Genomic DNA, 21,202 nt, shown 5'->3' on the forward strand with positions numbered 1-21,202 from the left:
TTTGCTTGTTACAATTAATAAATTGTTACTCAGGTTAATGATCTGATTTAACTTGATTTCATAATCTGATTATTATTCATTATCATTTTGTAACAATTGCAAACTGATTTGCTTGATGATCAGGCTAATCGATAATTAACTTTTCTCAAGGTTAATTGTTCACTAGACTACAATTAATAATTAAACCAAGACTAATTGTTGACTAATTTTTTTTATATATAAAAAAAACTCTTGTCATTACAACTAATTCTTGGTCTTTTTTAGGATATTAATTGTGATAAGTTTGATCGTTTTAATTTGATTTGGTTTATTAATTGTTGATTCACATTTAATTGTAAAGAGTAAAAATGATTGATCAAAGAATCAATTTCTGAGATTTTCTGATTACCATCACTGAATCGTGATTTCTAAGGTTCGTCAGAATTGATTGTCAGAAAATTAATCATTAGAATTTGATGATTAATCTATTTAATTGTTATTTCTTGAAAGAGGCACGGATTCGGCGATTTTATCGATCAAGAATGTTCAGTTATCGAATATTTGAGAGTTCGTGCAATTAGAGTTCGATTTTAATCCAAAGAGAGCAACGAAACATTGAAAAGTATTAATGAAAACTTACGATTCATTGGGCATCAGATATAAATATTAATAGTTTCTCAGATTATTTTGGAACTCATGAGTTCTCATGATAAATTACCAGTTTTCTGAAGTTCACATTGTATATTGAGTTTTATGAAAACATTTCGATCGAGATACTTGAATATCTTCATGAAACTAATTTTCCTCATCACGATGGATCGAAAGTTTTACCAGAATGTTGAAATCTAGTCAGAACTGTTAATTGTTTCCACGATTTTACCACCGAATCGCGATTCATTTTGATTGTTTGTATCTATGGCAACAAAGGTAAGGAAAATTAGACTAACCAATTTGACGATTTATGAATGAGATTGATTAGTTTTTTTCGATAACAAATTTGTAATACAAACGACGTAATTGTAGAGAGAGAGGGAGAGTAATCAACTAGTAAATACTATTTAAATGCTCATTAATCACGATATCTCAGGTGCTTGATTGAGGTGTCAATAGAAAGGGAAGAAGATAATTGATTCATTGGAATTAATTATCTTTATAATAATTAATGACTTTCAATCATGAAAACAAATTTGTTATAAATATCAGGTCTCTTTAGGTTGGCCCGTGAGATTAATTGTTACTTTACAAGTGATCAGATTGTTTGTTAACAGTTAATCAAGATGAGCTTTTTAATTATCTCAATTGTTGTCAATTGTTTTGTTCTAATCGCTTCAGCTCAAGATGAAGCTTCTGCTGTCGCTTCAGCGGATTCATTTGCTTCTGCAGTAGCTAATTCATCGGCTCCATTATCAGGTGAATCTAAGGCTCGAACAGCCGACAAGGTTTATAATCCGTGTGGAACTGTTTGTCCTTTGACTTGTGCACAACCTAAACCACGAGGTTGTATCAGAACCTGTAAAGCTGGTTATCTCTGCCCTGACGGCTATTATGAAAACTCTCAAGGTAAATGTGTCCTCCTAGAAGATTGTGACTCAGCTCCAACCACAACTGAGCCTCCACGTCATTTACCAGGTCACATTGTATATCGACCTCCAACCGCAGAAAAGGTTTACAGCGAATGTGGATCTACTTGCCCATTGAAATGTTCCAGTCCCAAGCCACAAATTTGTAATGCTCTTTGTAGACCCGGTTTCGCTTGCCCTAAAGGCTACTACGAAAACTCTGCTGATAAATGTGTCCTTCCCGAATATTGTGACTCAGCTCCAACCACAACTGAACCTCCACGACATTTACCAGGACACATTGTTGGACGTCCTCGACCTCGACCTCGACCATTCCCCATCAATGATCCATCACCATCATGGCCAAATGAATTCAAGCCTCGAACTGCTGCCAAGGTCTACAATGAATGTGGAACCGCTTGTCCAAAAACTTGCGCTCAACCCAACGATCGACCTTGTATCTTAATCTGTAAGGAAGGATGGTTCTGTCCATCAGGTTATTACGAAAACTCAGTCGGTGAATGTGTTCTCTTGGAAGACTGCGATTTAGGATCACAACCTCCACGAAATTGTTGGACACCTCGACCTCAACCAGCTCTAGGTAACCAAGAGCAATTAAATATCGCTGAATATTAAATGAAATCAATTAAACAAAAAAAATGTCTAAAAAGTTACAAATTGTATTAATAATAACAATACAAATCTTTTGATTTCTATTAACATTTTCCAATAAAATATATTCACTCAAGAAGATTTTCTATCAATTTCAATTGTAATGATTACTTAATGCTATTAGTAGATCATTCTGATAACATTTTTATTTGTTCGAATTTTTGACCTGAAAGTATATCCATGAAAAGAACAGGATAACTATTTCTATTGCTATTTTAGAAGTTTTCGAGTTAGAGTTTAATTTGTTCTTAGCAACAGAAATTCGCAATCGAAAAATCTAATAAAATTCAATAATTAATTCGAATTCGAAACTCTTGTTTACTCGTTCGTTAAGATCGAAAATTCGAAAAAATAGAAAATCTTTCAAAGTGTCGCACACCAAGTCCAATCACACTTTATATTACTGCGTGACCAATAATACCTTGTTTTTTTTAAATACCCTGTAACTTCTTTATCTTTGATTCAAACCTAATAATTTTAGTAACGAATTAAGCACTAGACTTGCAAGTTAAATATCCATGCTTTCAAAATGATTTTCAATCTACAGGGTGAGTGCCTCAAGGCTCCAAAGGTGGCCAGCGAATAATATTTGATAGTTAAAATCGTGAAAAAACCTAAAATTTACGAAAATTGAGCACTTAATCAGCTGATAACTCATTTTCTCGGAACTTTAAGTAAAAAATTGAGATCAATAACGATAGATACTTCTATTTAGCATATTATGACACCATGAAATAGATTATATACTAAATAGTAATCATCTAATCGCAATTTTTGTTATTTTATGAAACCCTCTGTAACTTTTCGATAGAATGTCCAATTTTCGAAAATTTTATATATAAAAAAACTTCAACTAATTACTGTAAAAATAAGCAGAAAAAAAAGTTACTGTAAGTTAGTATTTAGATTTAAACGCCATACTCAAAAAAACAACATATTATTGGTCACCCAGTAGATAATAAAACGGTGCAAAAATCAATTCAAAGACATTTAGAGGTCAAAATGTGGGAGTAAATATGATTTATTGGAAGTTATCGACTGAGTAAATTTTTACACTTTGTTGCCAGGTAATTATGATTATCTAATTGTTTTTCCATCTTTGTTAATCGTGATCAAAGTGATTAAACTTGTATATTCTTGTTGATTTGATTGTTACAAACTAATAACATCTTTATCTTTCAATATCAGAATATTTTTAGTACCAATCAGTTGATTACGAAAGTAAGATTAATGTGATAAGTATCATTGATCGGAGTAATAATAATAAGTTGCTCAATAACAGGAAAATTAATCATCATCATGAAATAATAAATGTAGAAAAGTTGATTAGTAGACAATTAATCAAGATCATATAATTGTCACTGATTGAGATTTAACATGGAAACAATTGTCTAATTTATCATTACTGAAACATTTTTTTTATTAAAAACTCCATGATAAACTGGAAAAGATTCAGTTTCACTTTGAGAATCAACCAGTAATAATCAACTAATTACATTGAATAAAACAAATCTTTTAAAACTGTTCAGTGTTTCATCATGAAATATACACTCGTTTTCTTGGTTACTCTTTTCGTTATCGTTTCTTGTTCGGCAGAAGTCCAAAAGGAATATAAATCATGTGGATCGGCTTGTCCACCAACTTGTGCCAATCCAAATCCTCAAATTTGTACCATGCAATGTGTATCCGGATATTTCTGTCCAAGAGGTTACGTTTTAAATAGACGAAATCGATGTGTTCGAGTTCAAGACTGTTGAAATCAAAAGGACAATCTATATATATGATATATCAATGCTACGATTGTTGTGTATCATTATGATGAATAAAAATAACGAATAATTTTACTCCAACTTTTCATTTGACTTTGCTTTCGTTACATATTATTAATATAAGAGTCTGATTATTGATCATTGACTAAGAACTTTGAACATTTTAATTTATCAATTTAATTGAGTTTATAATGAACATTCAGTTGATCGGTTAGTGAATTTATCACCAGGGTAACTTCATGATTGAGTTGGAAAAGTTGACCGGCTTTTCATTAAACTGATGAAGTTTTGGTTCGAGCAAGAGTTTCAATGGCTGAGCAAACTTTTTCCGAAGAATCTGATTTCTTTAATTGTTCCGATACTTTCTTCACATTGGTCTGGATCTCATCGTTGTTAAGAACATAATCAATGGCTTTAATTAATTTGTCTCCACTAAATTCCCAAAGATTAATCTTCGTCCCTAATTTAAGATCAACAACTCGCTGGCCGTTGTTGAGTTGATCTCCAAATTGTGGAATCACAATAAAAGGTTTACCTGCAGTAAGACCCTCGATAAGTGAATTAGAACCACCATGAGTGATGAACAAATCGACATGAGGTAAAATCGCTACCTGATTAATAAACTTATCACCCCACATATTATCAGATAATTTGACTTGTTCACCATTTGGTCCAGTTGATACGATAAATCGATGAGGTAAACTGGACAAGGGTTCAAGAATCATGTTCATCATTTCAGGAACCATCGAGGCTAATGTTCCCATAGAAACATAGATTAATTTACCTGGTTTATCAGCGATTTTTTCAGGTATTTTAAATTCACTCGATTCGATGAGACGAATCGATGAATCAAGTCGAATCCAATTTTTCTTTGGTGGACCAAATTCCTTGTAATCCAAAGGTTCAGGGTAAATATAAATTCCTAATTGTTTTGCGTGTGTTTTATCAACATAATCGACACCAAAGTAATCAAACAATTCTTTACTTTTCTCAACGAATTCCTCTCCCGCTTTTTGGGCTAAATTTCTGTATTCTTCCCAAAGTTCAGGCGGATCGTTGACTGAATATCCAGACATGAATGGAGGTCCATTGTATAGCTCATTAGGTGCGGCTGACATGATCGGAACCACCGGAATATTGGCCTTGACCATCCAAGGCATCACCCAAAGATAATCTGCTAAACAGATATCAGGCTTAATCTCCTCGATTATGTTCAACATGGCGTAATTTTCACCCTTCGAGGCATCAAGAAGAGTGATGAATCCACTGAAAACTGAAACTTTCTCATCTTTAACCAATTCCAAGGGAGAAAATGTTTTCGCTCGATCCAACATGGCTTTAAAAAAGTTCTCATTGACCGGTAACTCTTCTGGAATCTTATGAACTTCATCTTGATGGTCAGTTAATGAGATAAATTTCATCCCATTCGTCTCAATGAGTGACCTAAACCTCGAATAGTGGGCAAAGTAAACATCATGACCTCTTTTACTTAATAATGAACCGATTCCCATGCAAGCATTTAAATGACCAATTCTATCAACAAGTTAAGGACCAGAACAAAAATATCAATAGTATATCAATTAATATCAACGGTGAATTAAATTAAACAACAACAATCAGTTAATTACTTACCCAAGCATCGTTGTAATCACAACTTTCAATGGTTTCTCTTGAGTATCTCCCATTGTGATTAATAATTACTAGAAATTGATTTAATGTTCACTTGATGATTTACAATTTAATTGTAAACAAAATATTTCATCAACTCAAGTTTATATTCAATCATTTAATCACAGTTTCCTTGGTTATTAGTATTGATAAAAACTTCCGATAATCAGTGATTGAGTTGATGATTGGCTTTTCCAATTAGTAAATGACATTGACAATTGTTTTAATTGTTATTATAAAAAAATGTATTCAGATAAGATTAACTCACCTTCATTTTTATCATCAATTTCTAGAAATTAACTAATACACCCTTTAGGAAAATCACAATTAAATCTCTAGTTAATTGTTTACAATTAGAGATTGAAAAATATTATCAACAGATTATTGATTTTGATTGATATTTTTTTTTCGTGTGAAAATAAACAATTTATACTCAATTAATTTCAATTCCTCTGTGAGATTAATAATTGGGATTAAAATATGAGATAATTGAGCTAAATTAACGCGAGAAAGTAAATTAATCCGATTGATCATAATCATAATCAAAAACAGAAACTGTGTTTTGATTAATAAAAAAAATGTTTACTCAATTGAGTAAATAACAAATGAATCGGTTTGATATTTAGTGATTGGTTTAAATCATCAGATTGCCCTCAGGCAATTTGAATTGTATTAAATGGTTTTAATCAAACAAATCAAATGACAATCAAGACAAATAGATGATTAAGTTTACATTTATTTAGAGAAACTAATAAAAAACAATAATAATAATAAGTAAATGTCTCAATCAACTTGTTAAATATGATGAATTACAAAGAGCCATCTTAATCATCATCATTTAAGAATCAAAATTAATAAATTATCAGTTAATAAACTGTAATAATCAACAATTACCCTCCAAGCTATTTACTTAATCCACTTGCTATTTTATCATTTAATTGTTGTGCTTTTTTTTACCGTTATATCAACTTTCAAGAGTTGATGTAACAAAGATGAAGATGAAATCTCAACATTGCCCTAAGGCTATTTGATCATCTTTTCATCATCTAACCATGAGAATCTTCAATTTTCTCATCACAACCATCATCTTTATCCACTAATCTTCATCATCATCACTTGTTTACTTAACTGTTTTTTTTTAATTTTCTTCTCTATCACAAATAAACATCATCATCATCATCATCATCACACCATCAATGTCAATCGTTTGATTTTCATGATGAAATTTTCCACAATGATTAACTTTTTTTTTCTAATTAATTTCTTTTGGTTTTCAAACATTCAAAGAGTTTGATTACAATCAACTAATTCCAATTGTTGATAACATGATTAGAGAGTGATGATGATGATGATGATCTGTTTACAATCCGAATCCAAGCTTCAGTCTATTATTATTATCATGTTAATTCAGAGAGCGAGAGATTAGTTTAAATTGTTAACAAATTGTTGTTGTTATTATTTAGATTTAGGAAAAACATATTAGCACAATAAACTTTTACAATTTTACTCCAAACAACGATAACAATGAATGCTAATCATAATAACGACAATAAATGAACGATACCTTGTATGTGGTCCTTAACATGATTACCATTATTACGATTAATCAATTTAACCACAGTGTAATGGTCAGTGTAATTGACCACTGCCCTTAAATAGTGAAGAGAAGAGGAAGAGGGGGAAAAAAGAGAGACTTCGATGAAGATGAAAAGAAGAGAAGAGAAAATTTCGAACCAAGGTAAAGAACGATTATTCTCTTCACCTTTCATCTCGAACCTGAGGATGAGGATGATGACCAAGAATAAAAAGAAAATGGTTACGACGACCTCACAGGTAAGAATAGGGAAAGAATATGAAGAAGAAAAAAGTTCTAATTTAGTTGTAAAACTTTATTCTAAAACCTTTGGGCTTATTGATTGAATGGTTTTTAACAGATTAGCTTTTACTAATTTACCTTTTCATCTTAATCTTCAGATTATCCCTTTCATCGTCATCATCATCATCATCTTTTGATGCTCTTTACTTTTCCAATAATAATAATGTTTTTGCATAATAAACACTTGAATAAACTAACGAATTGTTTGTTTCCTTTGTCAAATTAACTCACATTTTCAATGTTAATACTTTTTTTTTCTTCCTACAGTTGATCCTTTATGCTTTTACCATCATCATAATCATCGTTAATCTACTAGGGATTAAGTCTTTAGGGAAGATGATTAGGAAAAAGGAAACAATATTATGATCACAATAGGGACACACACAAAGAGAGAGCGAGTGAGATATCAATGGGAAAAATAATATTATCAAATCCTGTGAGCAGAAAATATTTACATTGATGGAAAGGTGATGAAAAGATTAACATTTAATTCAGTTAACTTACACATTTAATTGATAACAATTAATCTAACTGTTGGTAGTAATCAAGGCGAAGGATGTATTTGCATAATCCAATTAATTGTATTTTCTTAATCTTGTGGTTACATTTAGTAACTATTCATATATTCATGGATTATTTTTAGAATAGGAAATGAAAAGTTCATAAATCGAGCTTGAGTTTGGAACGAATGAAATTTTTACCATTTTCGTGTTTAGTTTATGCTCGTGATTAGAGCTAATTGTTGATAACAATTAACTTGATTTCTACCTTTAGATTTTTATCAATGGTATCAATTTGTAAAGGATTCGAAAGCAATTGTTTGTATTTCTTTATCCTCTTTCTTTTGTCGAATTGACAAGAAAAAGTTCTAATCACAAATAAAGGATATTTTTTCTTGAGACATTGAGACACACACACACAACCACACAACTGTAGTATTTAGATTAGCTTTGTTGTTTGACCATTCAACTGACCATCTTAGTTTAAACCCAATCTCCTACTAGGTTTGTGTAAACACCTTGATTCATCTAGTTGATCAAACTGATAACCACCAACTTAGTTGACCATTGTAAATATCATACATGTTGACCATCAATTGATAACAAAACAAGTTATCAAAATCAAAGTTAACATGATCATTATTGATAACAATTCAAATCTTATCATATCTTATCAGTATTATATTTCAAGGAATTGACTTTTCGTTGACAATAATCAAGAGCAATCACATTGAAACTGATACGGTAAACATGTTTACAGTTAACAAGAAAGTGGTAGAAACCTACAAATTTAAAGATTTCACGAAATTTGTTCAATTGTGAAATTACCTGAATGATATCAACATCTGATCCTAATCTGGTATTGATTATGGATAACCATTAGTAGGTGGTTTGTAGCACTCGGAAGGTTTAATACAGTCATCCAGATCTCTGTTACGGAATCAGACCTTTTTGGACAACTAAAAAACGGAAATATTGATACACGAAAGGTACGACCTTCGATAACATGGAGGAGCTGATATACAAGTTCTGAATGATATAAATTCTGTGATAAAGAGAGTACTCGGAGAAATTAGCTGATCACAATTAGAACTGATTAACATAATCTTCTTACAATTGCATTGATAACAATTTGATTATTACAATTCCAAAAACTGATCTAGTGATTTATAAATAAATCAAAATCATTTGTCCTGACAAAGTCCCATTCTATCAATCCCTGACTATGAATACATATCAATAACAACGATTCAGTGGAGCAATAATATTATTATTATTGATATACTTGTGATCGTATACCGATAGTTGATTATTACAATCAAATCAATTGTAAGCTACCTCTTAACAGGAAGATAATCATTGAAATGTAAGGGGAATTAATTTCCAAAATATTCGAATGAACAAAAAAAAATTCGAAAAAGAAAAAAAAACTTTTTTTCGACTAGCTAATAATTCACTTCTACAGGTAAACGAGTATTCAAATATCAAGTATCATCAATAGTCAAGTGGCCAGTTAGTATTATTGTTATTACATAGTTGAGAATATATTTTTTATCATCAACCGAGGCAAATGTATAACAATTCAGATATTGAGTCAAGTTAATCAAGTTTGTTTGAAATTGTTTGAGCGCGAATGCTCAAGTGTATTTATGATAACATAAAATATTTCCTGTCAGTTGATTTTCAATCAAATCAACATCATTGTTATCCTTTAATTGTTGTATTCACATAACAACAAGTTTTAACAATAATCTTTCAAACTAAATTATCATCATCATCAACAAGGAGTAGTAACATTGATATACAGTTGATACAATTTCAAGAGTTGTTGATGATTATAAATAGATGTAAACAAGATGAAACAGATGAGGATAAAGATGATTATGATGATGAGGGTGATGATGAATACACATTGTGAACATCATTAAGATGGATGATGTTATTATGATGACGATTATCATCAAAGTGTGTGTGTGTATGTATATAAATATCATGTAAACATTTTTCTATTGGTTAACAAAAGTACATAAGATTTACAGGAAGAAAACATTTTCTACAAATTGATCATCATCATTATCATCTTGTTGATGATGATGATTATGTTTGCGGTTAGTGTAATCATTATAACTGATTAGCGTTAACGAACATTATCTCTATCATTATCTGCTTAAATGAGATATCGCACATGATTAATCACCAACGAATCGTAATTATAATCCATCCTCATCTTTATCTTCCTCCTTTTTTTCTTCATCATCTTCATTTTGGTTCCTTTTTAACGCCTTACTTCCTGTAGACCGAAACCGAGGTGGATAATAGATGAATCCATAAGAGTTTAATGTTGAACCTTGAGACGAAATTCAGCTTCATCCTCATCATTTCCGTCTCCTCCTCCTTCTTCTTCATCTTTATGGATCATTGGTACTCGAAACGATTAGTTAAAGTTTCTTTTCGATGATATAAGAGAAGAAGAATCAAGAAAAAAAAACGAAAGAAAAAAAGTTTCGTAAACATTTTCGATTCTTGAAGAGTAATTGGGAACTTCCTTTACTTTCAACTTCCGTTTTCACGATAATCGAATAAAATATTTCATCATCTTCCTCCTTCAATCTCTCTCTCTCTCTCACTTTTCCCACTCCCACTCTTGTTTTTTTCTTGAATAACTTAATCTCCAAGTCTAACAAGCTCTACAATCTCTATGTAACCTTTAACTACTTCTAGTCAACTGAAAAATTGGATAACATTTTTCAAATTGTTCTGTCACCTTATATATTACATTTAGAGAAAAGGAAAAGAAGAAAAATTTTTCTTCTCATTTTCCAATTTTCAAGTTATTCTGATAATGATAATATTAGAAAAAGAAGTGAAAATTTTTTCGATTCTTGGAAAACAACATTATTTGTTTTCTACCATGAAATTGTTATTGAGTAAAATAAAGAGACAATGATAATAATTGTTTATCATCAAGTTAATTGTTTACAATAAAACAATAACATTTCATATTAGTTAATTTATCAAACTAAGAAGAAGATGAAGAAGAAAAAAACTCTCACTTCGTATTACATATTTGATATATTCTGATACATTCTGTTGATTTTTGTCATTCACTGAGACAACAATTTGATTCAGTAAACTTGGCAAGGTATAATTGTCAACAATTAACATTATCATCTTAATCATAACGGTTAATTCTTGAAAGCAATTAAGACTTACAAGTGATAAGTGTTAAAGAAAATAAAAACAAAGACACCATGAATACGATATTGTAGATCAGTGTTCAGGTTGATTTTCAGAACGATTAGTTTCATGATGAGAGAGATGAAGATGAGGATGATGAAGAAGATGATAAAAGTGAATTTGTTTTTATGTATTAAAATGAATGTCTTGTTGTCAAAGTTGAAAAAGGTTCAAAGAGAAGACACTTGATTGCATTTCATTATTTTCTTTCTGAAAATTCTTTGGCAAATGATGAGGATGAAAATCTCTCTCTCTCTCTCTCTCTCTCTCTTCACTTTACTTTTATCATCATCTTTGTCTGTTCCCATTCAAACTCTATACTCAACAACAACAATAATAATAACAAATGACAATTCTATCATCTCCATCCTCATCCCATTAATCTAATTTATTTTATTGAAAAGCATCATCATCATCAATCCACTTTCATCCTCATCATCTTGATAATCATGATACTTTTGATGTAATTTGTCAATAATAATAACTAAACATTTAAAATGCGACAATCAACATTTCCAATACATAAAAGTTATCTAATCAATAAGAAATTAACTTCAATAATCAAATCTATCATCAAATAAGTAAATCATTACGATTAACAGGTATTAATATTAATACTAGTTGATATTATATATTCCTGTGGTATTTCAACATTTGATTACTATGAATATCCTTTGCGTCTAAAAATATCTCAATAGAAAGGTAATAATAATATTATCAATATTATGGTTACCTTGAGTTAATCCATATAATATCATAGCCGGAAATGTGGTGATTAAATCTGAAGGATCAAGTGAGGTAGAAGAAGCTGAAAGATGATAAGCAAGAGAAAAAGAGATGAATAGGAAAAACTTTTGGGTGGCCTGTCAAAGGCCGTTAACAGTTTAGTACCAGTAGATCAAGATGATAATCTTCCGAAGGGGAAGATACAAAAAATACTAGAAAATACAAGCAACAACAATGAAAGGATGGATTAGCTATTTATCCATAGACATGATTGGGATGGAGACAAAAAATCTCGACGTCCGAATCTCTCTCTCTCTTTTTCTCAATGAGTTTTGTTATTTTGTTATTTTGTTGTTGTTGACAGTTCTCAAAGGGAAGTAATAACAATCATCTTCATCTTCATCATCATCATAATAGTAATAATAAAGTCCTAATAGGCGCGATTCGAAATCCAGATAAAAAAGGTAAACAAAGTTTTCGAGGTGTTTGTAGTTAAAGAGTGTAAAAGGTTGATGATGATGAGAAGGATGAAGATACAAGATGATGATGATGATAATATGAGGAGACAGTTTAACAATTATAAGGTAGAGATCAAGTTAATTGTTGTATACAATTAATTCAAATAAGCGTGAAATAGATTGTTATTGTTAGTCTTATTGGTCGGCTTCTCGTTTTCAAATACTATTGTTATTCGGGTAAATAATATTATCCAAAGATGAGGATGAAGTTTTCATCTCTCATTGGTGATCATCATCATCATCATCATCTATTCATCAATGATTAACAATGAATACATAACAATAATATTAATTCATAATCATTGATGATTATTTGAAAAGGAATTAGAATCATTTAATATATAACATTATTATTGGATTATCTTCAATCAGAATAAATATTTTTACCATTCCAGTGATTTAACTAAACTTATTGAGTCGAAGTTTTTTTTTTCTTCAACATTTTGGACATTTGATTTAATATATTTCGTTTGGTTATAATTCAATTGTAATCAATTTAAATATTATAATGTTAATATCTGGTAATAGTCGTAGTGTTGAAAGTATCACTGTCGCTAAATTGTTATTCAATTGTCATCATACAACAATAATGTTTACTATCAATCTGTTTACTAATCACTTAGATGATAATCTTAATCCAGTTTCTGTTGGGATGTTGATTGGATTAAAATTCAACAGTTAAATTGTGATTGTTGTTTTTTTTTTGCTCTTCTATTATTGATAATTTTGAAAATAAAATAATTCTCAGGACATATGATGGAACTTACGTTTTATGATTCGGGTTTTCCTGTGGATTCCATGGGAGTAGAATAGATAAAACCAGGATATTCTATTTTGGAGATGATATTATATAGAATTTGAGAGAGAAAGAAAGAGAAGGAGTTTCTCTTTTTGGTAATTCTATTCTATTCTTTCTCTCTCTCTCTCTCTTTCTCTCTCTAAAATTGCGCAAAATCTTTCACCGAATATTATTATTAACTTGGGTTGTTGTTGATTCCTTGGGTTGGGAATTGTCATCATCATGGATCATGATGATTAGTTATTTCATGAGAAGATTATTTTTGGCAAATTGTCTTTAAATTGTGTTTTACATGTCAACCAATTGGATAAACTTTGGATTAACTTGATTATCTTGTTTCACAATAATCGGCATTTATTTATGAGACTTTTTATCAAGATACAGTTTAGTTAAGAGAATTTTGTTTTTTCTATCTCAATCTCTCTGAGTAGAACTTTTTTTCCTGGCAAACAATCAACTAAGTAGCATAACTATAGCCTTATAGAATTGTTGGTTAACTGAAAGTTAATTTAATCGCAATCATCATTAAGAAGTATTACAAATTTCACTTTCTCTTACTCTTTAAATTGGATTGAGTAGTAAAGTCTTTTCATGATGATCATTAGATTCCCATTCCTAATGATGATTAGTAGGAAAGACAGTCAATCAATGTAATGATACATTTTTACAATTACAGTTAATTAACTATTAGATTTTAGTTCAATTACCTTGCTGATTATTGACGTTGTTACACAATTAAGAGACACTTTACTTTGGTGGTTATGAGATGATTAAATTTCAAGGTTTCTTGTGTGTTTCGGGTAATATGTTTTTCTTTCAGATTCACATGATGATCAAGTTGATAGTTTATCTCTTTCTGGTTAAACAATTTACTTGGTGATCATGATGTTGATCAAATTGTTGATGGAAATGATGATGATGATGATGATGACAATATGAAGGAGGAAATTGATGAGAATGGTATTCAACTCTTTGTATTTCAAGTTGCTTTCCAAGGAAAAGCTTAGTATTTAATTTCCGTTGACTTATATCAATATTTACTGAGCAAGAAAACATGGAACCTTATATATAATCGTTATAAAATTTTCCATGTTGACAATAGTAAAAAAAAGTCAATTTTTCAGGATCATTTGAAATATAAGATGAGAGAGAGAGACAGAAAAACAGAATCAGCAAAAAGATAAACATTAAGATATAAACAAAAAATGGAATAGGAGAAATAAAAAATTCTAACTGATTTATTACTTATAGTAAATGAATTCACATTTCAACAGATTAATTTACCTGATTAGATGATGTGAGTGGTGAAAATGATGAATATTAAATTGTAACAATTAGTTGATTCCAATAAAATAAAATGAAAACAATCAATTTATGAATTCACAAATTTGTAAACAAACAAACAAAAAATAACAAAACAAATAATCAGAAAGCATAACCAAATTTGATGATAACTTTAATTGTCCCATTAGATTTATGAGAAATTATCGATTGACGATTAATTAAGTTAACAGCAATTAAATAGAAATAAATTAATGAAAACAATCAAAGTGACTTACAGTTTAATGGAAAGTCAATTGTGATGAAAAAAAGAAAATCAAATTTAAGAAAATTAAAAGAAGCGCCAATTATGTAATTCCAATGTTTTCACTTTTGTGACTCATCAAGAGTTCAAATTGAATCGGTTATTGATTGAGCTCTTAATTGTTGTCGCTTATTTTGGTTTCTAATTGTTTCATTTTAATTGTATTTGTTTAATTTCTTGGCTCATCTCAATTCGTAGTTCTAAGGTAAGTGACTGTGAATATTGTTATTCTTTACCTTTGATAACCTTTTTCTCCGTTGTTTTCCTAATTCAAATTGTTTATTATTCATTTTTGTTACATGTTTGTTTAATCGTTTTTTTGTTTTTTCTGTATTTACTTTTTTTTCTAGTGTTTATTTAATCAGTAATTGTCTTGTTTGCCTGTTGACAGTTTTGAGTTATTGTTCTGCACATAATGACATTGATTTTTTCCTCTTATCGGAAAGGCAAACGTGCTGTGGTGTTTAAACCTCTCCAAGTGGCGATTTTCCTATACAAATCTAAATGTAAATTCTGAATTCATGATTGATTGAATTCTGGTGTTGATTGTTTCCATCTTGGGACCTTTTGATCATTTTGATGTTCTCTTAAGGCTACTCTAAGATGATTATGTTACATTTATGTAATTTAATAGCGATTGTGGTTAAAGAAACAATTTGTTTAGATTCTAATTGATAAACAGTTTTCTTTTCTTCGCTGTTGGTATCATCACTGTTTTTTCATATTCTCTTTCAGTTGAGTTGACATGTTTTCTAAATACTGTATTAATGTCTAAAGACCAACTGATATTAATACTTTTATTGCTTCATAAGAGATACTTGAAGAAAAAAGGTAGAGAAAATGAAACAGATGATGATATCCTTTTGTTCACAATTCCACCATTGACTTTACTGTAGAAAAATACAACTTGATCTAATTTTTTTTATTCTCTTTTCTGTTACAGTTTATTCATAACTATTGGAATATATAGAATCCACTTGAAGGAATTTGTATCTTTTGCTGATAATCAAACGGATTTAGAGATGTTAACGTTTTTCCATCAATTTTTCCTTTCAATCAATTCTTTGTGAGTATTAAAACTAATCAATCTATGGATTTTCACCAAAGATCAAAAAAAGGTCATCTCTAGGATACAATACATGCCTAGGGGTATATTCATTTTTTTCCACGATATTTGAATAGAGAGATAAATGGGCTTATTAAAACAAAGTATATTGTAGTTAACAATTATTACATCAGTTGATTTGTTAAATATGATTACAAATATTAACAGTTAAGAGAACAGTTAATAAATTACTCCATTTGTTGATTTTAAAGCTCAAATTCTTTAATTGTGAAAGTTTTCTGGTATTTTGCTGATTGTTACTTGTTGATTATCTCCTTTGAAACTTTCATCATTACCATGGAAGCAAGAAATTATCTTACTGATGATGAGAGTGATAATCATTGTAAAAATAATAAAGAAAGTGACCAAAGAAATGTGTTGGTTAATCTTGGAAAATTAGTGACCATTGATGGAAATTGTTATGACGATCACAATATTAAGTTGAGTGATTTGATTAATTTGGAAACTGATAATGATTTGCCTCAAGTTGATGTCGCGAACTGGAACTACGCGAAACGATTTCCTTTCATTCTAAAATGGCTCGACAATTTCTGGTTCTATAACGAAATCGCAATCAAAAATGGACGCATAGTGAAATCGTCATTACCGAGTTATATTTCTAAGAAAAATATTTTTAATATTAAGCGACGCTCAAAGGCTTCAAGACAAGTCAATCCAAATCCTCGAGTCTTTGCTCATGTACAAAATGAAGTACCTTGGCCTGAATCGGATCTCGAACCATTATTGACCCCTGTTCTATCCGATACAATAATAAGACGAGTTCTCAAAGGGATGTCACAAGGAAAACTCTACAACATTGATTACAAGAAGCTGAGTAAAATTTTCATACATCGAATCAGGATGGATAAAGATGAACGTGCCAAATGCCCACTTTGCGATAATAAGTACGATAACAAGCTAAATGCCATTAAGCACATTGAAAGTATTCACACGAATTTCGCTTGTTTTTGTGGTTCATGTGGACAAATCTATTTACGACGAGCTTTATGTTTAACTCACGAATGCACAAAGAGATGAAAGTGGCCTGGAACTTACTCAGAGCAACTTCTATAATAATTAACTAGCGAACGAATAATTTGTTACAAATCAAATAATTTCTATATTCAATAAAATGGTTAAGTTTCAACGACATCGATCCTAAGACCGATTCATAATCTAATCGTATTAATCAAGTCTCCAAATTTTTCTCCTGCCTAATTAATTTCTCATGATAGATTCTCTAATTAAAAGCGATATTCTCTATTTTCTGTAAAAGATTTACCTTTCTTATTGACCTGATAACCTTTTTCTTGGCCTGGGGGTACATTCATTTTTTTCCACGATATTTGAAATGAAGGAGAATTAATTTCAATGAGAGAATTGATTTTTTCTTTGGAATTAAAATTTTATTTCTTTTGAAAGTAAATTGATAAACAGTAAAATCTTGAGTATTTTTATTTGTTTCTCATTTTCAAGATTTACCTTTCTTGCTTTTGACCTGATAACTTTTTTTTTCTTGTGGATACCACTGTAGACTATCAAGTGATAAATGTTTACAGTGGTCAACAAAAATGCTTTTACTGGTCAGTGGATTAATTTTATGTTAGATGTAAGCATAAAATGATATATTATTGATGAGGAGTATCTCTCTTGAGAAAAGCTAAACAATTTACTCAAGGATTTGTCTGTATTAATAATAGACAAACTATTGATATTTTTGTTCAATCAAATTGATTTTGGTTGTTCAGCTAAACGAGAATACGTAATAAAAGAGAGAGTGAGAGAGACAAGAAAAATAAGAAGAGGGAAATGACAGTGATGAGGATGATCAATAATAAGAAATAGGAGATATTATTTTGTTATTAATACAGAGATTTTATATCTATGGTGTGTAATTACAAATGAAAAGGTTTAAGGTGAAAATTGAAAATGATTGTTACTCATATGATACTTTTGATTCCAATAAGATTATCGATTGAGAAAATTGATTGTGATTTGATTGTTGTCGACGTTAATTGTTGACTTGTTTCCAATTGTTTTACTGATTGTGCTGACGATTGGCTTAATATTAGTGAATTAACCAAACCATTAAAATGTTGAGTCGCATTGTTGATGGAAAGTGGTACTGAACTATTAATGGCGGTGGTTGTGGCGGTGGTTGTTGCTGTTGGTGTTGTTGTTGTTGTTGTTGAAGATGTTGAAGATGATGATAATGTTGATGATGATGAAGATGAGTTACGGAAATTAGATGAAAATTGTTGCATATTGTTTAATGGTTGTCTAAATGGTTGATTTAATGATGAACCATCAAGACGACCTAATGAAGTATCCATATTGTGATTACTATGATTGTTTGTTAATGGTGATGAAGGTGAAGATGAGGATGAAGAAGATGATGATGATGATGATAATTGAGAATTATTTGGATTATTAGAATTTGTATTATTATTGTGATTGTTATTGTTATTAGATGTTGGATGTCCCATCGTTAAGTTAATCAACTGGAGCGGATGTCGCATTGTAATATCATGAGGTCGCATTAATGGTAAATGGGTCGCCAATGGTGTCAAATAAGGATAACTGGCTGAAGATAGGGCAGGATGAATGAATCCTCCTGGACCATGGTGATGGTGGTGATGATGATGAGCCGAATGATTTGGAGGAAATCGTCCGTAAGGATCTAAACCCGCTGATGCCGCCATACAGAAAGCAGAAGCTTCCTTAATAAGGTCAACTTGTTGTCTCTTATATCTTTTCCGTCTTCTCAGAAATGACCCATTGTCAAACATATCCTCTGATGCAGGGTCAAGAGTCCAGTAATTACCTTTACCTGGATTACCTGGTTCTCTGGGTATCTTAACGAAACAATCGTTTAATGATAAATTGTGTCTAATTGAATTTTGCCACATTGGATATTTTTCCTTATAATAAGGAAATCGTGATTTGATAAAGTCACAAATTCCACTGAGGGTTAACTTTTTATCCGGTGATTGTAAAATTGCCATGGTAATTAAAGCGATGTATGAGTAAGGCGGTTTCACTAAATGACCTTTTTTATTGGTTTCCGGAGCGGGTGAGGGCGATGAAGGTGGTGATGTGGACGAGGAGGACGAATGATCGTCGTGATTAGGTGATTTCATTTGAGATTAATTATGTTGGTTGGTTTTGCTTCCGCTGGACACACAACACAAATACACATATACACACACAGACACGGACACTCTGAGAGTGAATGAGAGAGTCACTGAGTGAAATATAATCAAATGGATTAACTGTAATTGCGACAAGTGATACAATGATAGTGATTCCGCTGGAAAGACTAGAGAATTGTAGAAAGAAAAGAGAGAGAGAGATGATGAAGGAAGATGATAAAAGATACTAACACGAGGTTCACCACTACAATAAGAGGAACAGCTAATTTACTACAGGGAGGGAACATGTTCACACCCAGTTACAGTATATGAATAGTGTATCGTGAAAGGAGGAGTCAATCTAAGGATTGGCTACATTGAAAGTTAACCTATACCCAAAATCATCTTCATCTTTTGGTAACAGTTTTTATCTCCATCCTCATCTTTTTATCTTCTTTTTTCAATATCACTTACAATATCTTATTCGATATTCAAACATCTTCATCTCATCTTTTATATCATCTCTCTCTCTCTCTCTCTCTCTCTCTCTCTCTCTCTCGTTTTTTAAACTCATCTCTCTTTGTCATCTTCCTTTTTTTCATCTTCATCTTCATCTTCATCCTCATCATTTTCTTTCTTTCTCTTCATTTCTCTTTTATCACTTTCTTTTCATCGTAATGTTAATATTATCTGAATGAATCATGTAACCAAAATGATCAATCATCGACTCATTCAATTATTTTATTGATTTTATGATTTCTAATGATATTTTTTTTTCTTCACCTTTTTTTTGTCACCAGATTGAAACAATTAACATGCTCAGGAAAACCGTGATTACTTTTGGCGGATGATTAAGTTTTCTGATTAATGAGTCTGACAATTGAAGATTTTGTAATTAACAAGTAAAACTAATTAAGCTTCTGGGTGTATGAATATAGTAGCATGAGTACAGATTACATGGTTAACATAATTATATCATTTTCCCAGCAATTATTGGATTGGAGCAATTTGGAAAAACCTCAATTGATTAACATTGTTTATTCCGTTAATCATGTAAACAATTTATTAATTATTTCCATCTGTAATTTAACCATTTACATTCAAATGATTAAATGATCACAATTAATTTGATGATATTCAACAGATACAAAGTCTGTTTTATTGTTTTGATTATCACAATCATTGAAAGTTGTAAACACAAGATACAAAACAATCAACTAATAGTCAACAAATGTATCACTAATTATATCTTAAATTTCAAGTAATTTGTTTACGACTTGACTTTAAGTCTTAACCATAATTCACAAACAATTTATCAATGGTTGATAGTTTTTCTCTTGCTTGTGTTTACAATATTAACCAAAAAAAAAAGTAAACGCAAAGGAAACTTATATATGTGTCTCTTATACTTTGACGATCATCTAAACCAGACTGCTTGGCCTTTTGTGGCTTTAGTGTCAATGGTGAAGATGAGTGACCCTTGGGTGACCTTTTCTCACGTCGAAATTGCCTTGAAAGACATTACCAAAGTGAGAAGAAAATTAATTAATCTTATTTTGTTTTATTCGCCACAGTTTCTATTCATCATAACCTCTCTTTGAGTCTCAAATTGTCCAGCCGAAAAGGAGTCAAACCAATACAATTATTCATCTTGGTTCTCTTTACATCCTCATCCGGATTCCATGTCCTTCATGTTGACCCTTTTGTTTTTTTCATTCAGAAGAAAATGAACAAAAAAAAAGAACAGTTAATTGTCAATTCCGTGACCAATTTGATTTTCTAATGCATTTTCTTTGGATATTTTTTCTTGTCAACATTTTGCCTTCTTATCAAATTACTGTAAAAATGTTGACTGATTTATTGGTAAACATTATCACTACGATTATTACAGTTACTTTAACTTGTTAGTTAATTGTTGTTGCGAGAAATCAACAAGTTTGTTGGACTACTTTCAACAATTTAGACCCAATTTTAAGGATAAACTTATAACGATGTTGATTAACTATTTTCATCATTTGATTGTCCAAGTGATTGTTATATTTTTAGATATTCAAATGATAAACAATTAAGCTTATCAT

General features: G+C 30.5%; 4 protein-coding genes across 8 annotated transcripts; 2 read left to right on the forward strand and 2 right to left on the reverse strand.

Annotated features, from left to right (window-relative positions):
- The first annotated feature begins 1,081 nt into the window (after positions 1-1,081).
- LOC128390649 (zonadhesin-like) lies at positions 1,082-4,060 on the forward strand. Its single transcript, XM_053350398.1, has 2 exons — positions 1,082-2,171; positions 3,716-4,060. Exons 1-2 carry the CDS (start codon positions 1,257-1,259, stop codon positions 3,965-3,967), a joined length of 1,167 nt encoding a protein of 388 aa, XP_053206373.1. The 5' UTR covers positions 1,082-1,256; the 3' UTR covers positions 3,968-4,060.
- A 57-nt stretch (positions 4,061-4,117) lies between these two features.
- On the reverse strand, positions 4,118-5,770 carry LOC128390681 (uncharacterized UDP-glucosyltransferase YdhE-like). Its single transcript, XM_053350438.1, has 2 exons — positions 5,612-5,770; positions 4,118-5,512 (listed from the first exon to the last, which is right to left on the reverse strand). The coding sequence occupies exons 1-2, from the start codon at positions 5,662-5,664 to the stop codon at positions 4,252-4,254; spliced, it is 1,314 nt and encodes a 437-aa protein (XP_053206413.1). The 5' UTR covers positions 5,665-5,770; the 3' UTR covers positions 4,118-4,251.
- A 9,203-nt stretch (positions 5,771-14,973) lies between these two features.
- Positions 14,974-20,717, forward strand: LOC128390651 (uncharacterized). 5 transcript variants are annotated; one of them, XR_008325665.1, is made up of 4 exons: positions 14,974-15,093; positions 15,239-15,394; positions 15,832-15,954; positions 20,699-20,717. XR_008325665.1 is itself a non-coding variant. In XM_053350400.1 (4 exons), exons 3-4 carry the CDS (start codon positions 15,911-15,913, stop codon positions 17,029-17,031), a joined length of 870 nt encoding a protein of 289 aa, XP_053206375.1. In that variant the 5' UTR covers positions 14,974-15,093; positions 15,239-15,394; positions 15,832-15,910; the 3' UTR covers positions 17,032-17,173. The 5 variants fall into 5 exon arrangements, 3 of the variants coding, with proteins under 3 accessions (XP_053206375.1, XP_053206376.1, XP_053206377.1); XR_008325664.1 differs by lacking the exon at positions 20,699-20,717 and adding an exon at positions 19,925-20,653; XM_053350400.1 differs by lacking the exon at positions 20,699-20,717 and adding an exon at positions 16,206-17,173.
- Positions 17,323-19,646, reverse strand: LOC128390650 (forkhead box protein D5-A-like). Its single transcript, XM_053350399.1, has one exon. The coding sequence runs from the start codon at positions 19,131-19,133 to the stop codon at positions 17,934-17,936; it is 1,200 nt and encodes a 399-aa protein (XP_053206374.1). The 5' UTR covers positions 19,134-19,646; the 3' UTR covers positions 17,323-17,933.
- Positions 20,718-21,202: the final 485 nt, after the last annotated feature.

The sequence above is a fragment of the Panonychus citri genome, unplaced genomic scaffold, assembly GCF_014898815.1.
Source record: "Panonychus citri isolate SS breed McGregor unplaced genomic scaffold, ASM1489881v1 Contig00125, whole genome shotgun sequence".
Taxonomy (NCBI): Eukaryota; Metazoa; Arthropoda; class Arachnida; order Trombidiformes; family Tetranychidae; genus Panonychus; species Panonychus citri.

Bases quoted from the DNA above. Each gene is read 5' to 3' on its own strand.
- LOC128390649 (XM_053350398.1), top strand. From the start codon at position 1,257: ATGAGCTTTTTAATTATCTCAATTGTTGTCAATTGTTTTGTTCTAATC. The intron at 2,172-3,715 runs TAAATGAAATCA...TACATTGAATAA, and splicing joins AATTAAATATCGCTGAATAT to AACAAATCTTTTAAAACTGT.
- LOC128390681 (XM_053350438.1), bottom strand. From the start codon at position 5,664: ATGGGAGATACTCAAGAGAAACCATTGAAAGTTGTGATTACAACGATG. The intron at 5,513-5,611 runs GTAAGTAATTAA...ACTTGTTGATAG, and splicing joins GTGATTACAACGATGCTTGG to AATTGGTCATTTAAATGCTT.
- LOC128390651 (XM_053350400.1), top strand. From the start codon at position 15,911: ATGTTAACGTTTTTCCATCAATTTTTCCTTTCAATCAATTCTTT. The intron at 15,955-16,205 runs GTGAGTATTAAA...TTGATTTTAAAG, and splicing joins TTCCTTTCAATCAATTCTTT to CTCAAATTCTTTAATTGTGA.
- LOC128390650 (XM_053350399.1), bottom strand. From the start codon at position 19,133: ATGAAATCACCTAATCACGACGATCATTCGTCCTCCTCGTCCACATCA.